At 60.8% G+C, this 18,197-nt stretch overlaps 1 protein-coding gene across 10 annotated transcripts in view; it reads right to left on the minus strand.

The window, feature by feature from the left end:
- Positions 1–18,197, minus strand: part of TSNARE1 (t-SNARE domain containing 1) — an 87,154-nt gene that overhangs the window by 36,891 nt on the left and 32,066 nt on the right. For 7 of the 10 annotated variants that reach the window (XM_074353188.1, XM_074353192.1, XM_074353190.1 and 4 more), the window contains exons 2-5: positions 16,125–16,250; positions 7,751–8,242; positions 1,772–1,849; positions 970–1,039 (exon numbers count right to left, since the gene is read on the minus strand). In XM_074353188.1, coding sequence (XP_074209289.1) covers positions 970–1,039; positions 1,772–1,849; positions 7,751–8,242; positions 16,125–16,212 — 728 coding nt within the window. In that variant the 5' untranslated portion in view covers positions 16,213–16,250. Of the gene's footprint in view, positions 1–969; positions 1,040–1,771; positions 1,850–7,750; positions 8,243–16,124; positions 16,251–17,128; positions 17,420–17,621; positions 17,918–18,197 lie in introns of those variants that run through there. The other 3 variants (XM_074353186.1, XM_074353185.1, XM_074353193.1) reach the window with 3 other exon arrangements.

Here is an 18,197-nt window from a genome sequence, read left to right on the forward strand (position 1 = left end):
GCACTTGGGGTGGCTCCATGCGGGACACTGGGCTCAATTCTGCCCAAGTACCCTGGCGTCCCAGGGAACCCAGTTGCCCCTGGGGTCTCCTCTGGGCTGGATGGTCTAAGGATGGGGGGCCACCTGGGAGACGAGCCCCAAACTCTCCAATGAACATTTATGCCAGGAAGAGACAGGGGACCTTGGCGGCAGCCTGTGCCCCCCGAGAGCATGTGCAGTCCACCACCCACACTACCCCCTTTCCAGGCATAATGGCTCAGGCTGAGAGGGCCCCCTCAGGGAGGTGGCAAAGGGGACAGGGGCTCTCAGATGCAGGCCTCGGGCTCCCTCTTGGTGCCCTCCACTCCACACTGTGCTGGGATTGCAGCTGGAAGGGCTGGGGTTCACTGGGGCACCCTGAGAAAGGCCTGGCAGCCTTGGCCTGAACACAGAGCTCCTGCCCCACGCCAGCCAGGCTGGGCTCCTGCAGCACCTGCTTTCTCCTCCTGGGGACCCAGCACCTGAGGGGCCTTTCTGTCAGGAGCTGACCTCACCGCAGACCAGCTGCCTTACCCAGCCCGACCCCAGGCAGGCCTCTGGACAACCCTGACAGGAGACCCAGTGGGACCCCAAGGGGCAGAATCAAAAGCCCAAAGGCCTGCTCCTGCCCAGCCTGCACATCCACCGCTGCAAACCGGCAGTGCAGACGGCACACCTGTATCGTGTGGTGTCCCAGAGGTGCACCACAAGTGCGCAGGCCCTCTGTGAGCTCTGGTGTGTGGCAGGCACATTTGGGGACAGTCAGTGGGGCAGAAAGTGTGCAAGCGGTTGCATGTCCTGCCACCTGAGTGCACTGCATGCAGGTGTGTCTACAGGGGTGTTACAGGTGCACCTCAGCGCACACCTGTGTGCCCTGTGGAGGGCCTCACCCATGTGCAACTGGGGGCAGGGCACACCCCACACACACATGTGCACTGCATACATACTCACAGGCTGTCCCGCAGCTCTTGCGTGTCACTCGGCATCCCCAGGGACCGGAGGCTCTGCTCCAAAGAGGTCACTGCCAAGAGAAGGGGGTCAGGAGTGAGGAGCAGAAGGGGCTCCGCCAGGCAACCCCCGCACTCCAGGGTGCACCCCACCCCCAGCAGAGGCCCCGGCCAGGGCCTGTCTCCCCAACAGTCCTGGGAAAAGCACCCAGGACCATATCGGATCCAAGAACTCTTGGGAGCCACCTCCAGCAGGCTTCACCCTGGGTCTGGGGAGGGGGCGTCTCTCTTCCCCCAGTCATCGCTTTTACTGACCTAGGAGAGCTCAGGGTTCAGGGCATCACCAACCCCTGCCCACTCTGTGTCCCCGTGTCCTGCAGGAGCCAAGGATGAGCCCCGGCCTCACGGGGTGTGGCTCCCATCGTGACTCCCAGCCTCAAGGACCTGTGAGTCTTCCAGCCTTGCCAACCTGAGGAAGGCTCTTACCCGCTCCTCCCCCAGGGCCCGTCCAGGTCACAGGGGTGTGACGGGAGAGAGAGGAGTCGAGCTGAGGAGGGTGCCTGCTGGAGCCGGGTGACACGGGCAGGGAGAGCACCGGGGACACTGCCTGGCCTGAGACTGCAGGCTCATACCAACCTGGCCCATCTCCCTCACCCCCGCTGTCCTGAGACGCCTGCGCCTGGGCCGCAGGGCACTAGAGTCGGGGAAGGCCACAAGCATCACCCCATTTCACCCCGACCCTGCAGTGCACTCAGCAGCCAGGGTCAGCCAGGTCAGGGAGGGGCAAGGCTGGGGCACAGACTCACCATTGGAGTTGATCCTGAAGACGTTGGCTGACGTCTCCTGGAACAGCTCCTGGAGGTCACTCGGGTCCATCTGGGTGGCTGCGAGGAGATGGGAGGGGGAGGACACACCTTCACCGTGTGGCCTGCAGCAGCCTGGCTCCTCCACCCTTGGACAAAGTCACCCCCCCCAGCTCTGCCCACCAGGGTCGGAAGGAGCCTCAGAGATGTAACAGGAACCACCTGCCCCAAGGCACCCGGCTGGAGAAGGAGAGAAAGGCACAGAGATGGGGGTCCTTGGGCCAAGCCTGGTGCCATCCGCCCTGCTCCCCACAGCCGGGCACAGCCAGGGTACAAGATTGAACACACGTGTCCAAGAGTCACAGGCAGGACCACCCGATGTCCACCAGCTGATGAGGAAGCATGGTCCGGCCGACAGCCAGGGAGAGGAAGGACCACAGACATGCCACCACGTGGCAGAGTCTGGAAAATGCTCCTTGGTTAGAAGCCAGATACCGAGGCCTCTGATTCCACTTACATGAAATGTCCACACCCAGAGGCAGGTCCATGGGACAGAAAGCAGACCCGTGGTGGCCAGGGCGGGGGGTGGGGGTGGGCTGACTGCTAACGGGTGTGGGGTCTCCCTTTGGGGTGACGGAATGTTCTGGAATTAGACAGTGGTGATGGTTGCACAACGTGAATGTACTAAAAACCACTGAGCCATACACTTCAGAGCGGTTAAAATGGTGAATTTTATCTCCATTAAAAAAACACATTGAACATGGCGTGGGCACCATCAAGCCCTAGCAAGGAGGGGACGCTTATGATGGCACAGCCACGACGGAGAGGCCTGCTGTCCCACAGAAGACGGTCCTCTGCCCCCTGGCCCAGAGATGCCACCCTGGTGTTCAGAGAGAGACACAGGTGCACGCAGGAGAAGCTTCACTCCTGAGCCTGGGGAGGGTCTCGGGGAGACGCAGGGGCACAGCGCCCTGCCAGGACGGGGCCATGGACACCTGGCAGGCGGAGACCAGCTGTCGGTCAGCGTGGCCATCAACCGGGCCAGGGCAACACGTGCAGGACACGCCACCCGACAGGAGCCGAGCACACGTTCGTGTCAAGCACACCAGGAGCCCAGAGGACGCCCCGCCTCAGGCCACAGAGCAGGTCTCAACGCTCATAAAAGCTGGAAGTCAAGCAAAACACACCCTCTGGGCACGAGAGGATTAAACCGGAGACCAGCAGCAGGAAGGCGCCTGGGGACAGAGAAGTGCTCGGAAGGCAGCCACACGCCTCCGAACAGCCATCAGTGAGAGAGCAAGATCACGGAGGAACTTAGAGAGCACTGAACTGAGTGAAACCACAGCGCACGGACGCGTGTGGGCAGAGCAGCGCGCCGCGGGAAAGCTGCCGCGGCCGCGCCCGGGGAGGAGAGGGTCTCAGGTCGGCGACCGACACAGACGGCCCCAAACAGGCCGGAGGAAGGGGCGCAGACGGCCAGCAGAGCGCAACTGACTCGGTAGGGCAAGCAGAGAACGAATGAAATCAGGACCTGGTCCTTTGAAACAATCAACAGAACCGACAGACTAGCAGCCAGACCAGCGGAGAACCAAACGGAGAAAACACAAACTGGCAACATCAGGAAGGAGAGAGGCGCTCTCGCTACGGACCCCACAGGCGTTCGGACGTTAGCGACACTTCGTGCCAGTCACTCTGATGACTTTGATGAAACACGCAAGTTCCCTGAAGACACCAAACAGCAGCAAAGCTCACTTGAGAAGAACGGGCAGCGCGGACGGCTCAGAACAGAGACTGGGTGACAAGCCTCCCCAGAGAGAACGCCGGCTCAGATGGCTGCCTTGGTGACGCCGCCACGTCCGTAAGGGAAGGACAGCACCGATTCCACACAGACCCTCGCAGAAAACAGGAGGAAGTGCTTCCATGCTCACTCCAAGTCACCCCACAGCTGCCGCCCCGCACAGCGCGTGTCACGTAAGCAGGACACAGACGGGCAGACGCGTGTGGCCAGACGTGCCCAGGCCACTCGGCACGCAACCACCGGCGTGAACAGCTGACGTCCACCGAACCGTGACCCCAAATCCGCCAAGCTCAAAAATGCACTCAGCATGGGTCATGGACTTGAAACTATAAAACTATTTTGAAAAACACACAACCCACAGCTCTGGGACCTTGCAGCCCCCGGGCAGAGGTTTACTAGGTTGGGTACGGAGGGCACAGGCCGGACAAGGAAGCGCGGGCGTCAAAACGCCCTGCTCTGACCTTCAGAAAGACAGTGAAGGAACACAAGCCACCAGAGCCCGAGAGACTCGCGGGGGTCTGACGGGTCCCTTATATCCAGAACCAAGACCTAGCCCATGTGACAGGACAGGCCAGCAGCCCAACAGGGGACAGGCGTGGACTGAGCGCCAAGGAAGATGGACAAGCGGACAGGAAGCACGGGACAAGAGTCTGGGCATGGGTGGCGGCTGAAACAGGGGGCGGTCCCTCGGCTCGTCAGCTGAGTGGCCAAAACCGGCGGGACCACGGCAGCAGTGCGGCAGGGGTGCCGAGGGGCCTTGCGGGCCCTACTGTGGGGCCTGAGACAGGCGCAGCCCGGGGATGACAGGTCAGCAGCATCTTACAAAGTTAACTTATACTCACACACAACTAGCAATTAGACCCCTAGGTATTTATCCAGTCCCCCCTCAAGAACGCAAGAACACACATCCACACACAGACGTTCGCACACCTTTACGGGGCCAAAGCTGGCAACAAGGGCCCACTCACCTCGTGGACGGGACACAAACTGTGGAGGGTCCCCTCCTGAGCAGCGGAAGGATGAGCAACCAACTTCCCAGCACCCCTGGCCGGTCCTCGACATACGAGGATGGGAAGGAAGTGGAGCCCGAGAAGAGCAGCCCGCAGACCCCCGCAGGTGAGGCCCTGCAAAGTGGAGCCCAGCCCACCCGGCCGAGGCACTGAGCGCTGCCCCAGGTTAGGTGGGCTGGGGCGCGGGAGACCACGGGAGCCACAGGACGCCCTGCAGTAAGCGTCCCTGTGGGGTGCTCCTGGGCACGCCTCACTGAACTGGGCCCTCAGGGGACGCGCTGTCCTGCCCGTTCAGTCAAACTTGGATGAAGCTGTGCCCTGTGTTCAGAGCGAGGGGGGAGACCGGAGCACCTGCCTCTGCCCAGCCCCGCGGCCCTGGCCTGTGGCCACCACATAGCCCGTCTTCCCAGCGCCAGGTCCCCCACGGCCCAGGCGGCCTCCCTCAGGGCAGGGGCGGGGGCCCATCCACCTCTCCCTCCGCACAGGTGTCCAGAGCACGTGCTGGGCAAAGCACACCCTGGAGGAGCCCAGGGGGCGCCCCCTTCTGCAGCAGCCCCTCACCCCCAGCCCGAGAAAGAAGGGGAAGCCCTCTTCACGCCACCTGAACGACTCCACTGTCCTCGGGAAATTAAAATAAAACATCAGCACAGCTTATCAGGCTTGTCCCTGGGCCTCCCCATCCTGCCCTGCCCCCACCGTGAGCAGAGATAAGGAGACGTTAAAGCGACCGGGCTCCGCATCGCCCACATCTCACCGCGGGCTGCGGGGCCTTATCTGCCCGACGCGGGGACAAGGACGAAGACGTCCCCGTGCAGCTGCCAGTTCGGCTTTGTTACCAGGTCGGCACCCCATCTGCTGCAGGGGCTGCCCTGCCCTTTGCTGGGTCCCAAGGGTGCCTAAGCAGCCACAGGCCGGGTGGGAGGGGGACCCAGAGGGACCCAGGGTGTCTCGGTTGCACAACACCCCATGGCCAGCATGGAGAGCCCCTCGGGAGTCAAACGTGGCCCCAGCTTTCCCCGGATACGGACCGCGGGGAAGCTGACTCACAGCTGGGCGCGGCCCCACCCGGCACCGCAGTGGCCGGGCAGCCTGCATGTGTGTCTGAGGCCAGACCAGAGCACAGCTTTGTGTCTCCTCTCCTCTCCCGCCTCTGACTCTTGGTGTTCAGACCCAGCAGCCTACCTGGGGCTCCGGGTCACAGCCTGGACCTCTGCGGCCACCTGCTACTGGCTCTGTGGCTCAGGCACGGACCCTGCACGGAGGAGGGGCCAGTGATGTGGAAGATGCTGACCAAGGGCCGGAACATGAGAGAATGGCCTCCAGTGAATGCCTGCCCCCCACGCACATCTGGGCATCTTCACAGGTGACAGTCCAGACACTCGTGTCCCGGGAAGGCAGGGGCAGAGGGACTCTCGCTGGGGGGCAGTAAAGGCCAGTCCTGGAGCGCGTGGGTGGGACGCGAGGACGGGGCGGCAGTGGACAGACTGCGAGGAGCTGAGGGCCAGTGAGCAGCAGACCGGGGCCTTGGCCTCAGGCCTGAACACGCCCTCTAGCCCCTGCCCTCTGACCCCACGCCAGAGAACGTGCTCCTGGGGCCCAGTGCAGCACAAACGGCCCAGGGGACCAGAGGCCTGGGACACAGGGCTGGATAAGGGGCCCCTCACCTGTCTTCACCATGTCCCCCAGCATGGCTCCCACCAACGTCACTGCCACCCTGTCAACACCACATCTGTTCGTCCACGGCCTTGTCCACAAGCCTGCACCCAGCCCTCCTGTGGGCCAGCCATGGCCACCACACACTCCTCACGAGCCCCCGACTCTGACCTCTGAGGACAGCTGCTCCTCATGGAAGCAGAGGTCAAGGAGCCTGGGGCCCCAGGACCACAGACCCCTGGTCTCCCAGCGTGATCATCACCTCAACACAAGTTGTCTGACCCACTGGGGCACCTGTCCTCACCCCAAATAGCACAGAGGGTGAGGCCGTGGGCTGAGATGGCCTCCAAGCTCCAACACCAGAGGCAGCAGGAGCCCCACGGCCTCAGGAAAGCAGCCTTGCCCAGAGGAGAGGCCACTGGGGGTCTGCATGGTCTGGGGGCTGCCACTTCTGCCCGTCTCTCCTGGGGGCCGAGCAGAGGCTGCAGCTCGGAACATCTCCCAGGCGCCCCACACCATCTGAGTCATTGCCGCACACAGGCTCAGAGCAAAAGCAGAGCTGGGCTGGTGTCTTGAGGGGTGGGGACCACCTGCTGCAGCCGCAAACTCAAGGCCAGCCCAGCCCAGTGGCAGAACGGACACCCGAGGCTCATGCAGCAGGTACCCAGCACAGGGACGGGGCACCCTCACCCTCCTCCAGCCCCGTGGCTGCTGCCGCGATGGCCTCACACAGCAGTCGTGTAGCCTGCATGCCGCTGGGTCGGCGCCCTTCCACACAACGTGCTGTCCCAGCACCTGTCTGGGACCCAGAGCTGAGCTCCCAGGTGGCAGACCTGCGCCGACCTGCTACGCACGACTAGAGCCCTCATGGAGCAGTCAGGCCCCATGGAGAGATGTACCCCTGGAAAGCGGCCTGGGAAGGGCTCTGCCTGAGTCTAGAGGCCTGAAGCACCTGGTAACCGGGGCTTGGGTCTCCGTCTGCCCATCCTGATACACAGGGTCAGCCCAGCCCGTGTTGAGGCCGCCCCTGGACGTTGAATCAGCAACAGAGACACCGGGCATTCCAAGCCGAGCCCTGACACCAGGTGGGGAAACCAGTTCGGAAAGTTGCCAGGAGCACGTTGCTCAGCGGTGGGACGGGAGAGGAGCGACGCGCAGCAGGAACAGCGGTGGGGTGAGCACCGCCCTGGAGCCTCTGGGGTTCAGATGCACCAGGGACGCTAGTGGCAGGAGAAAACGTCTTTCTTACTGCAGGTCTCGGCCCAAAGGCTGGAACTAGATGCCCTTGGAAGAGCGCGGTGTCTGTGCTGGCTCGGAGCTCTGCGCGGTGTGGGAGAGGGCTGAGCGCCACTGAGGGGGAAGCCAACTCCCCTGAAGCGCCTGGGGTTTAGATGCTGTAGCGGGAGTGAAGGAGGATGAAGGACAGGAAGGGTCCAGAGGTCGCAGGGGGGGCAGGGTACAGGAGGCACAGGAAGGACACCGGTTTCCTGCCGGGTGGGGCCAGCTGGGCGCGGAACTCACCCCTGGGCGGCTCCGGGTCGAGGCCCTCAGACGGCAGGGCCTGGCAGGAGAAGGTCTTGGCCACCACCTGCTCCACAGGCGTGAGGGCCAGGGCCTGGGGCTCGGCGGGGCCAGGGGCCACTCTGCGCAGGGCACCCAGCTTGCGCCGCACAACAGCCCGCAGGTCCCGCCACTTGTGCTTGAGGTCCACGATGTCGCGGCGGCAGTAGCCCAGTGCGTTCACGGCCTGCAGGATGCGGCTCCACACGCGGTACCTGCGGGCGGGCTCAGCCTTCAGCAGCCCGGTGCCGAACAGCAGCTGGTGGTGTTTGCTGACCTTGGACACCAGCACCTCCGTCTCCTGCGGGCAGAAGTTGGGCTTCCTCTTCTTGGCCCGGGTGGTGCTGGGCCCCATCTTCCGGCCATGGGTTCTGACAGCCGAGTCCTTCTTCAGGCCGGCAGGCAGCAAGGTAGGCTCCAGTGTCCCGCTGCCGTCAGTGGTGACCCCTGGCCCTGGAAAGGCACCAAAAGGCGGGTGTTTAAGGCCCTGGCTGGTGGGGTGGCGGCTGTGACAGCAGCTCCTGGGGCGCCTTCTCTTTGGCTTCCAATTCAGAACATTGCTGCCAGCTCCCGGCCACGCCCTGCTGGGTGTTCTGGGGCCTGGGTCCAAGTCCTGGCCCTGCCACTGCCTGGCTGGGTGCCATCCAGCCAGGCATTTGGGCCACAGTGCCTGTCTCTAAAAAGGGCCACCCCAGCCCTGCCTGCCTCCTGCAGCTGTGGTCGGGGGCAGCTGTCTCCCGTCCGCAGGGAGAAGGCCCTCTGGGACCAGGGCCAGGGCCTACCTGGGGACAGCCCTCACCAATAACAAGTCAGATGCCCTGACCAAGACCCCACAGGGCACCGCTGACTCCTGCCTTCCTGCCCAGCTGGATGAGTCAAGGCCTCAGCCTCCCCTCCTGCACAGCACCCTCCTAAAGCACACAGAGGACCTCACACGTCTGCGCCAGGCCCCTCTGCAAGGAGGACCAGTGGTGGCCCTGGTGGCCACAGGCCCTCAGACCAAGTGGCCATGGGCACCAGTCCAGACCCTCACTCTCCATCCTGTAGGACTGGCCTCATCCCTGGAGACCAGGTCACCCTGACAGCCTGGCAACATCTCTCCTGCCACTGGTCCAGCCCCACCACGCCATCCATGGTCCTTGAGGAAGGAAAGGAAGGGCTGGGTGGGGGAAGGTAGAGACAGGTGGGAATCCCTGCTCCAGCTCCCCTGGCTCAGTACTGCCCAGGGTCCCCCAGCCTGAGCCCCTGGAATTCCAAGGCCTACCTGCTGACCCTCCCTCCTTAGCACAAGGCATCTGTGGGTGCCCTTCCTTGGGGCCCCCCAGCCCCAGCGTCCCAGTGGAAGCGTCCCTCGCTTCTTGGCCCCTCTTGGCCCCTCGCTCACAAAGGGGTCCCACAGGTTGCTCTCAGGTGATGGGCAGGGGAAATGGTGGATCCCATACTGGGTCCAAAATTTAGCACACTCTACAGACAGCAAGGGATAGTCATGGTTATGCCCAGCCTGTCCGCAGAGTGGCTCAGGGTGGCTCAGGGTGCTGCTGGTGGAGTGAGGCTCTCATGCAGGACAGCAGGTGCCCCAGGCTCTCCAAGCATCCATGCTGAGAGCTCCACTCACTCAGACCCACCTCCTCAAGGAAGCCCTCCCTGACCGCCACATCCTGCAGGACACCCCCCTTTTGCTGAAAGCCAGCACCAAGTTCAAAACTTCGGATTTTTCAGATCTTTCTCTGTACCCCAATTCTTCTGGAAGGTGATTCCAAGCCAGTATAAAACTTCTTAGAGCAGAGCCTCAGGTGTGGCCCACAGACCAGGCCAGGACTTCAACAGGTGTTATCTGTCTGCGATATGCAAAGTGGAGAATAAGGTTTTGGGAACGCTTATGACCATTTGAAATCGGCACACCACCAGCATGGGACCATTCCATTGCATTTTATGGAAGAATTGTTCATGGCATATCGGAAGTGGGGGAAAAAAAATCGGTTCCCCTGATACGTGTCTGTGGAGCTGAGCAGCGACTGCGGGGCCCTCAACAGGCCCAGGCACAGGACTGGGCCCCAGGGAGGATGCAGTTTCCTCTTTGAGCCTCCGGGACAGGCTCGCTGAATTCCCAGACCCTAAGAGGCACACTGTGAAGACATTCGGATGCCTCTGGAGCCAGGCTGCATCCTACCCAGGGCACCTCAGGGTTGGCGGAGGTGGTGGGGCCAGGCTGTGTGCCGGCCCCGCTCCGTCCAGGCTCCAAGGAGGAGGGCGGGTCCCAGGAGTGTGCTCCGAAGCTGTCTGGCCACGGCGGCGGCCCAGGGAACTCCCGGGTGACTGACGCCCCGGGCCCGTCTCCACTGAGCCCCTGCCTCAGCAGCTCCTCCTCAGGCAAGGCCTCCACGTCCAGGTGTGTCTGGGTCTGAAGGTCCAGGACGGGGCCCATCTCTCAAGAGGGCTAGGCCAGATGAATGCCCTCTTCCCCAAGGGCTTCACAGGGAGCCTCCAGGCAGGGCCTCCTCCCCAGATGGGAACCCCAGCCCCAGCGACCGCTGCCCCGGAACCCAGCAATGGGGTCACCATCTGCTTTGTGGGGAGCAAGGAGACCGCAGGCCACACGTGCCACCCAATGTCCTCGCCACACCGCATCCAGTCACCAGAAGTCCCAGCCCTGCCCACCACCCCCTCAGGTTACTCCATGCGGTCCCCAGACACCCATGGAGGGGCCAGTCTGGCCTGCCCTCTGGAATCCCACCAACTTTGAACCCTGGGAAGAGCTGGGACAACTTAAATTTGAAGCAGACAAGTATAAAGTAAACAGTACAGATCCATGGTAACCACGCGCCCTGAGGTAAACGCTGCTGTCACTGAGGGGGGAGGCTCTCACACAGCTAGCAACAGTGGACGTGGTCTCACCTGTTTCGTTCCCCACGTCTGTCATCCTCTCTGGATGCGGATGGGTCACCCGGCACCTTCCAACAACCGACCCCAAAGACGGCATCACATCCCACCAATGCGAGCTACGGCGTTGCTGAACTGTCCTGTGTCCTGCTGCAGCGAACACCTCTGCCTAAATCTCTGGTTACTTCCTAACAGAGAAGGGGCAGGGCTGGGCCAGGAGAGGGAAGGCAGGGTCCAGAGGCAGGGAGCAGCGTGCCCTCTCCTCTGAGGGAGCCCTCCCCGCATAGCCTGGCCACGGGAGGATGGCCCTGTGCACGTCCACCTCTCCGGGTACCAGTGCGGCTGAGCACTTCTCACACTGAGCCATCCCTCTCTACACGGATCGGGCCCATCTGTATAAAGACATGGGGGTTTTCCTCCTACTTAAGTGAGTTCTTTATGCGTCAGTAATCTCCCACTTGGCTTTTTGCTGCATTTCTGATGGGATTTTACGGTAACAGCCCACCCTAAGCTCTGCGTTATTAACTTCAGGGTCACCAAGTAACCCATAACCCACAGCACCTAGCACACAGGAGGAACCACTGATGGCAGCTGCTCCCGCACCTGGGGTCTGCCTCCTTGGGAGCCCTCCCGGTCACCCTCAGAGTCACACCCAGCATCACAGAAGCAGTCCGGGTTTCAGCAACTGTCAACAAATCAGGACGATGCGGATCCTTTGTTGACAGAGATGTAATTAACTGAGAAATCATTTTTAAAAGACAACTAAGAAAAGTCGTATGTTTGGAAATGATAAACTATGATTCTAAATAAACCCTGGATCAGGGAAGAAATCATAATGGAAATAAAATAATACAACTAAACATTAACTTTAAAAATATCAGATATTTTTAATGGATGATATTCAACTAAAACAGTAATTATTTGGACATTTATATTCTTAAATGCTTTTACTGGAAAAGAATGAAAACTGAGTATGAATGAGGTAAACGTCCAACTTAGGGGTTAGAAAAACAAAACAGCATCAACTCAGAGAGAGGAGGAGGGAAACACTAAACACACTGGCAGAATCCAGCAGCCCTGGGGCAGGGGCTAGCTCAGCAGCAGAGCGAGAGCCTAGCACACACGAGGTTCTGGGTTCAATCCCCAGTAAACCTGATTGCTCTCCCACAAAAAATTGTAAACGAAAAAAAAAAAGAAAGAAAGAAATCCATCAAATCTTAAAACTAGCATATAATAAAGATCAAGAAAGACAAGTCATTTCTTTGGCGAGGCTTATAAAATTGCCAGTGTCTGTCAACACTGATCACAGAAGAAGAAAAGAGGAGCCATGCGAACAGACAGCTTTAGGAATAAAACGTGGGTGTGGTCCCGACACCTCGGGCGCTAGTAAATAGCGGGAACCCTGGACCCCTCACCTCCACGTGATGGGAGGGAAGCTCCCCTCTCTACCCGACCCATTTCCGGGGGGTTGGGACCGGCTGGAACACGGCGACGGGGGGTCGGAACCGGAGCAGCTGCCTCTGAGCTGTACCCCTAACCACCCAGGATGCTGCCCGGGTCACACCTGACGACGTGGCCACCTACAGCGTTATTTCAGACAACTTGAACATTTTGATGGAGCAGACACACGTCCTGAAAACCACAACTTCACAAACTGACCCAGTAAGAAACAGAGAGCCTGGACGCCTGTACAGATGGGAAAGTAATTGGCCGTCAAAGGCGTTCCACCAGGAAAACCCTCGGCCCGGGTGGCGGTTTCACAGCAAAACCCCAGAAACACGTGAGAAGCACAAAGCCCTGTTCTCGCAACAACGCACCCGGGGCACAATCACCGCTCGCACTCAGCTTTGTGCTGCCGCTTCCGCCAGCTCAGGGCGGCAGGGAGAGCACGCCAAAGGCGAAGGCGTTGGAACCGAAGAGAAAAACACTGTGATACTCACAAATGACACTGTCTATACAGGAAACTCAAGATTCTACAAATCACTGCAGTTCATAAAAGGACTTCAGCAGGACGGCAGTGGACAAAAATCAACTACACTCCAAAGGAAAAGCCTGGTCTCTTCAAGAAACAAAGTTTTTAAAAAAAAAAAAAAAAGAAGCAGCAGAACTAAAAGATGGAGGAATATCTGGAGAATCAGAAAGACTTAAAAGGCGTATCAACCCACGACAGTGGACCTGATCAGGGTGCCCACGGAGACGCCAGGCACCTGTGGGCTCCTGTGGGCACCTGGAGTCTGACCGCTGGGCAGGAAGCCACGGCTACATTCTGGTAGGACATGTGATCACAGAAAGGAGGAGACACTCTGAAATACTCACACATGAGATGTGCTGACTTCCGGGACTTCCTTCCAAACGCCCCGGGGTGGGGGGTCCTGACGGCACGGGTGAGGCTGGCCCGGCTGCAGGGCACACGTGACAAAGCCAAGTGGGCATGCGCTGGGTTCCTTACGTTATTGTGTCTATTCTTCTATGTTTGAAATTCCCCACATTTAGTAAGTAAGATAATCATAATTAATAATGTGTGAAAGTTAAATAAAACCCCTGGACTTAGCTTCTAAAAGAAACTAATGTGTGCATGCACCAGCCACAAAGACTTAGAGCAGGCACTGCTCAGATTGGCAGCAAAAGTAAGTTTCTGTTAAGATAAGTTTAATGAGAGATATGTAAGATCTTCACAGAGAAAACGATAAACACCTGAAGCCGTGAAAGAAGTTCCATAAACAGAAAGACAAGCACGTGTGTGCACTGGAGACTCAGGGCGCCAAGGATTCCGACCCTCACGCACCAACCGCCGCGGACGCAGAGCAGTCCCAGCCCAGCTGTGACGGGGACTCCGAGGTGCGCGCAGCCACAGGCCAAACGCACCCCGGGCATCTCCGAGGGAAATAAGCAACTTGCCATAAAAAATACCGAGAGTCACAAAAACTATGCCAATGAAGATGGAATTCTGCACAGACACAGACAACCAGCCGAGGGAACCTACACGGAACCGCATTTGTCACAGAGCTGGCACCGCACGTTTGCAGAAGGGGTGGGGTTCTCAGTAAAGGGTTCAGGACAACTCGCTACACAAGCAGAGAGAAGCGACACCACAGACCACAGTCCCCACCCCACCTCACTCCTCAAACAAACTCAATTCCAAGTGATTCGAAGGCTTAAATATGCACACCAAAGGTAAGGTCATTATCAGCTTGTGACAAAATTTATTAGATGAAACAGAAAAATGCGAACCGTGACAGGGGATGACGGATAACTCAGTGTGTCACAATTTAGAACTTGGGGGCATCAGCAGGCACCGAAATGAAAAGCCAGCATGTCGGACAAGGGTTTCACCCCCAGGATGTGTACGGAGACCTCACACGTCAGTAAGAGCAGGATAAACCCAGGAGGAAAACACAGAGAGGGTTAACCAGAGAAATGCAAGTGCCCGACAATCACAGGAAAAACTGATCAACCCCGTTAGTTACTAGGGAAACGCGGATTCAACCCAGAAGACACCCTTCCACACCCAAGATGGGCAAACGGTCAAGGCCGCCACCGCCTGGTGCCGACAGGACGGGAGCAGGGACGGGTCACAGAAGCACGAGCAACGCGTCTGCCCGGCCCTGGCCACCCCTCACGTGCAGGGCGTCCCAACAGCACCAGTGTCCCTGGGTCCTCAGCGCTGCCACGCGACAGGGGCCAAAACGGGCGCTCCAATGGCCCCCCCGCCCGTGGACCAGGCGCCCCGCCATGGCCTCACACATAACCCAGCGCCGCAGAGCAGGAAGGTGCCAGGGGCAGCCAGGCAAACAGCAGTGACTCAGGAGCGAAACAGCGAAACCCCAAATCCCAGAACAATACAAACGGACGCCCCGTTAAACAGTCCCGAGAGAGCAGGCTCAGCAAGGGTCGGCGTAAGGACGTGACGCGTGGGAGTGAAACCTCGGGAAGAGCGCGGCAGCCAAACCCACAACCCAGAAGGCGGGACCTGGGAGTTTGTGTCATCAGCCCTTCACTGGCACATTTAAACCGAATGTCACATTCACATGCTCCCACACTCACACTCACGCTGCTTCCCGACAGGACAGGCCTGTTCAGACCCTGGGGGGTCCCTCCTCCCCAGCTCCCCCCCAAGGGGTCCTCCCTGACCTCCTTGGCAACAGAGCCTACACCCTCCTTCCTCCCTCACCCTCTTTATGGCACCTAAGTAAGATGACTCGGGGAACGTCTCCTGGTGGCACGGGGCCACCTGTGTCCCCTCCGTGGCCCCAATATCTACAGGGCTGCCTGGATGCACACTCCCAGCAGGAAGGAGAGGGAGGAGGCCCTCGCTCCCAGCTCAAGGAGGGACGGAGGGAAGGGGACAGTGATGGGACTGTGTTGCAGGACGGCGCCTGGCCCCGGGCACCAGTGTGTCCCAGTGCCTCACCTGAGCCTGGGCAGCAGTAAGTGGCAAAGCTCCAAGAGACCACGGGACGACAGCGACAAGGACGGCCACGTGCACAGGCAACTCAGCCCCACCTGCCGAGCGCACGCTGCCTACGCCTTGGGAGGGGGCTGCCTAGGAGCCTGAGATGGCCCCTCATCCAGACCACCACCCAGTCAGGCACCCCTGGGGAACCGAGCCCTGGAGGAGCTCGAGAAAAGCCAAAAGGGAAGAAACGTGGGCCACCCTCAGAATGTCTCCAAGGGGACGGGGACCCACCCCCACCCCAACCCCCACCGGGGCAGCCAGGGCTCTTACCTACCCCAGGTGCTGGGCTGAGCCTCAGGCCAGGGCAAGTGTGGTCCACAGACACAAGCAAAGAGCTCAGGGATCTCAAATTCCATCCCCTCCCTACTCCCAGACTGCTGCCCATGAAGGCTGCGCTCACCCAGATGCCAGGGGCCAGAGGAGGGAACCGGCGGGTGGAGACCTGCTGTAACATGCCTGCCACCTGGAGCACAGCCACCTTTCGGGTAGGGGAAAGCGAGGAGGGGCATGGCCCCCAGAGGCCATGTGCGCACACCCGGGGCTCAGCCTGCGGGGCGCACTGGCTCAGTGGACAGAGCCGGGCTCACACACAGAAGTGCAGAAGTGGATGCCCCCCCTGCCCAAACCAGCTGCAAAGCCCCGGGACGTTGTCCATCACCCACGGGCCTGTTTCCCCCGTTGTGCACTGAGCAGTAACACCTGCTCCACGCTGCCCTTAGGAAGAACAGACTGCCATTCACCCACCTGGCCACTCACCATGCACCCACAGGTGCCCCCAGACTACTGCAGAATGACTGTGGACGCCCAGGCCTGCCCCCAGGGCAGGGCACCTCCTCTGCTCCGTTCTCTCCTGGTGCCGCCCCAGCACCACCCCTGGTCTCAGGTCACAGGCAGCGCTGGTCAGGACAGAACCCCTCTCTGTCCACCAACACGACAGTGGAGACCCACCCACCACCATGCGCCCTCCTCTCCAACCCATGCTGCCAGCCGTGTCCTCACCTAGGGGCTGATAGCCTTGTCTGGAGGGCCCCCCAAAAGGGCCATGGCTCTCCAGGCCGCTGCTGCCAGCAATGGAGCCATAGGACATCTTCTCAGAGGAGACAGGGCCGCCACTCTCCTGAAGAGCTGGAAGAAACAGAACCGGGTGGGGAGGCAGGAGAAAGTGAGCACGTGGATTCAGGATCCAGGGTGCACTCGGGCCGCCCAGCCTGCCCACAAGCCTTACTCTGCTTAGTGCCAACAGGCAGCCTGCGCCCGGAGCTCAGCTCAGCCAGGCCCCACTGTCCCTCCTCACAGGGCTCCCTCTCAAAGACCACCATGGTCCCAAAGGAGCCCCACACCCATGACCCTGGGGGCCCGCAGGGCACAGGGCCCCTGCCAAAGCGCCGTCTCCAGCCAGGTCCTCCTGAGCTGCAGGGGGCAGCATGGGGCTGGAGCCAGGCTGCCTGGGGCTCCACCTGCCTCGGCCACGTGCTACCTGTGCAGCTGGGGACCAGCCACTGGCCCTCTCGGGCCTCGTTCCTCACCTGTAAGTGGAGAGTAATACAAGACTGCCTCCCAGGGCTGTCGGGAGTCATAAACGGACGCACGGAGAGTGCCCAGAACGGGTGACGCGCGGTAGGCACCCAACACGCAGCTGGCTCCTAAGCGTGGGGCCAGGCGCCCCGGCCGGGCTGTCTCAGCACCCTGCCACCCCTCTGCTCCTCCCACGGACCGCAGCCCCAGGATGGCCTCCCCAGAGGGCACCTCCCCAGCCTGAAAACCGCCACCTGTGACCTTCCAGCGTCCCATGGCCCAGGAAGGGACCATCCAGACACACCAGTTTTCTGAATGTGCTGCGCCTACACTGCCCTTGGGACACCCAGCTCGTGACCTTCGGGCACACAGAGGTGTGTGCGGTGTCTGTCTGATCCGCCACATCCCAATGACGTGGGCATGGTTCACAGAGCACCCTGTCAGAGCAGGCTCTCTGCTCAGCGCTTTCCAGACACCACCCAACTCACCAGAACAAACCCCCCATGAGCAAGGAGGGTTGTGGCCAGAGGGGGCCCTCAGAGGAGCAGCAGCAGCCCACGTCCCCGGGGTCGGCGGGCCTCCAGGGACCCGTCCTCAGGGAGCGGCAAGTCCAGCCTTCGTCTGCCCCCACGGTGCCTGAGCCGGCCAGGACAGGGCAGCACCGGCAGCCAGCTCGCCCAGCGGGACCCAGAGGTCTCAGCCCAGACGCACCGTGCGGCCAGAGCGCGTGAGGAGTCCTGGCCCCACGCTGGTGGCTGGCAGGGGGTGGCAGGGAGGACCTGAAAGGGACGCAAAGGCCCGGTGAGAACCCCGGTGGATGGGAAGGGTTTCCTCTCCGTGGGTCTCAGGCCACATGCTGGACGCCTGCCCCATCCCCATGGGAGCAGCCTCCACACTCTCCGCTCCCGCGGGGAGATGGGGGACAGAAGCTTGGGGTGGGGGGCATCGCTGGCCTAGCCGGAGCCCCCCAAGCGCACTCACCAGCGCCCAGCGGCCTGGCCCGCATCTGGGGAGACGGCACGGAGGAGGGGCCCGAGGCAGCGGTGGTCCCGGGGAAGTGGCGCCGCCAGAGGAGGAGACACAAAACGCAGGAAGGTCAGCGGCTGGTGCCCCCAGACAGCGGGCGCGCACCACCACCCTGCAGTGCCTCGCGTGGGTTCCCTCTCGTCCCCAGGACACCCTGGGGGACGTCCCACTGCTCTCTCCCTGTGCAGACTGGACAGAGAGGTGGGTCACTTGCCAAGGCCACACACCTGGTGGCCCGCAGAGAAGGGTTTCAAGCCAGTAGAGAGACTTCGGCCCTCACCTTGCAAGTCCACAAAGAACGTCTACATACTGAGAAACAAAGGCAGGCAGCAGCAACACGAGTGTTGTATTCAGAGCAAAGCAGCCAAGACGCACGAGAAGAGCCAGAGGAGCCGGCTGGGGAGAGGCCGGGGGCGCGGCGAGGGACGACTGTTTCCTTAATTAACCGTGTAGAACTCAATTACTCTCTAAACTTCACGCGTGTATAGTTCTAAAGGATCAAAGCTTAATTTGCAAAATTCCAGTGAAATC

This window comes from Camelus bactrianus, chromosome 25 (assembly GCF_048773025.1).
Source record: "Camelus bactrianus isolate YW-2024 breed Bactrian camel chromosome 25, ASM4877302v1, whole genome shotgun sequence".
NCBI lineage: Eukaryota > Metazoa > Chordata > Mammalia > Artiodactyla > Camelidae > Camelus > Camelus bactrianus.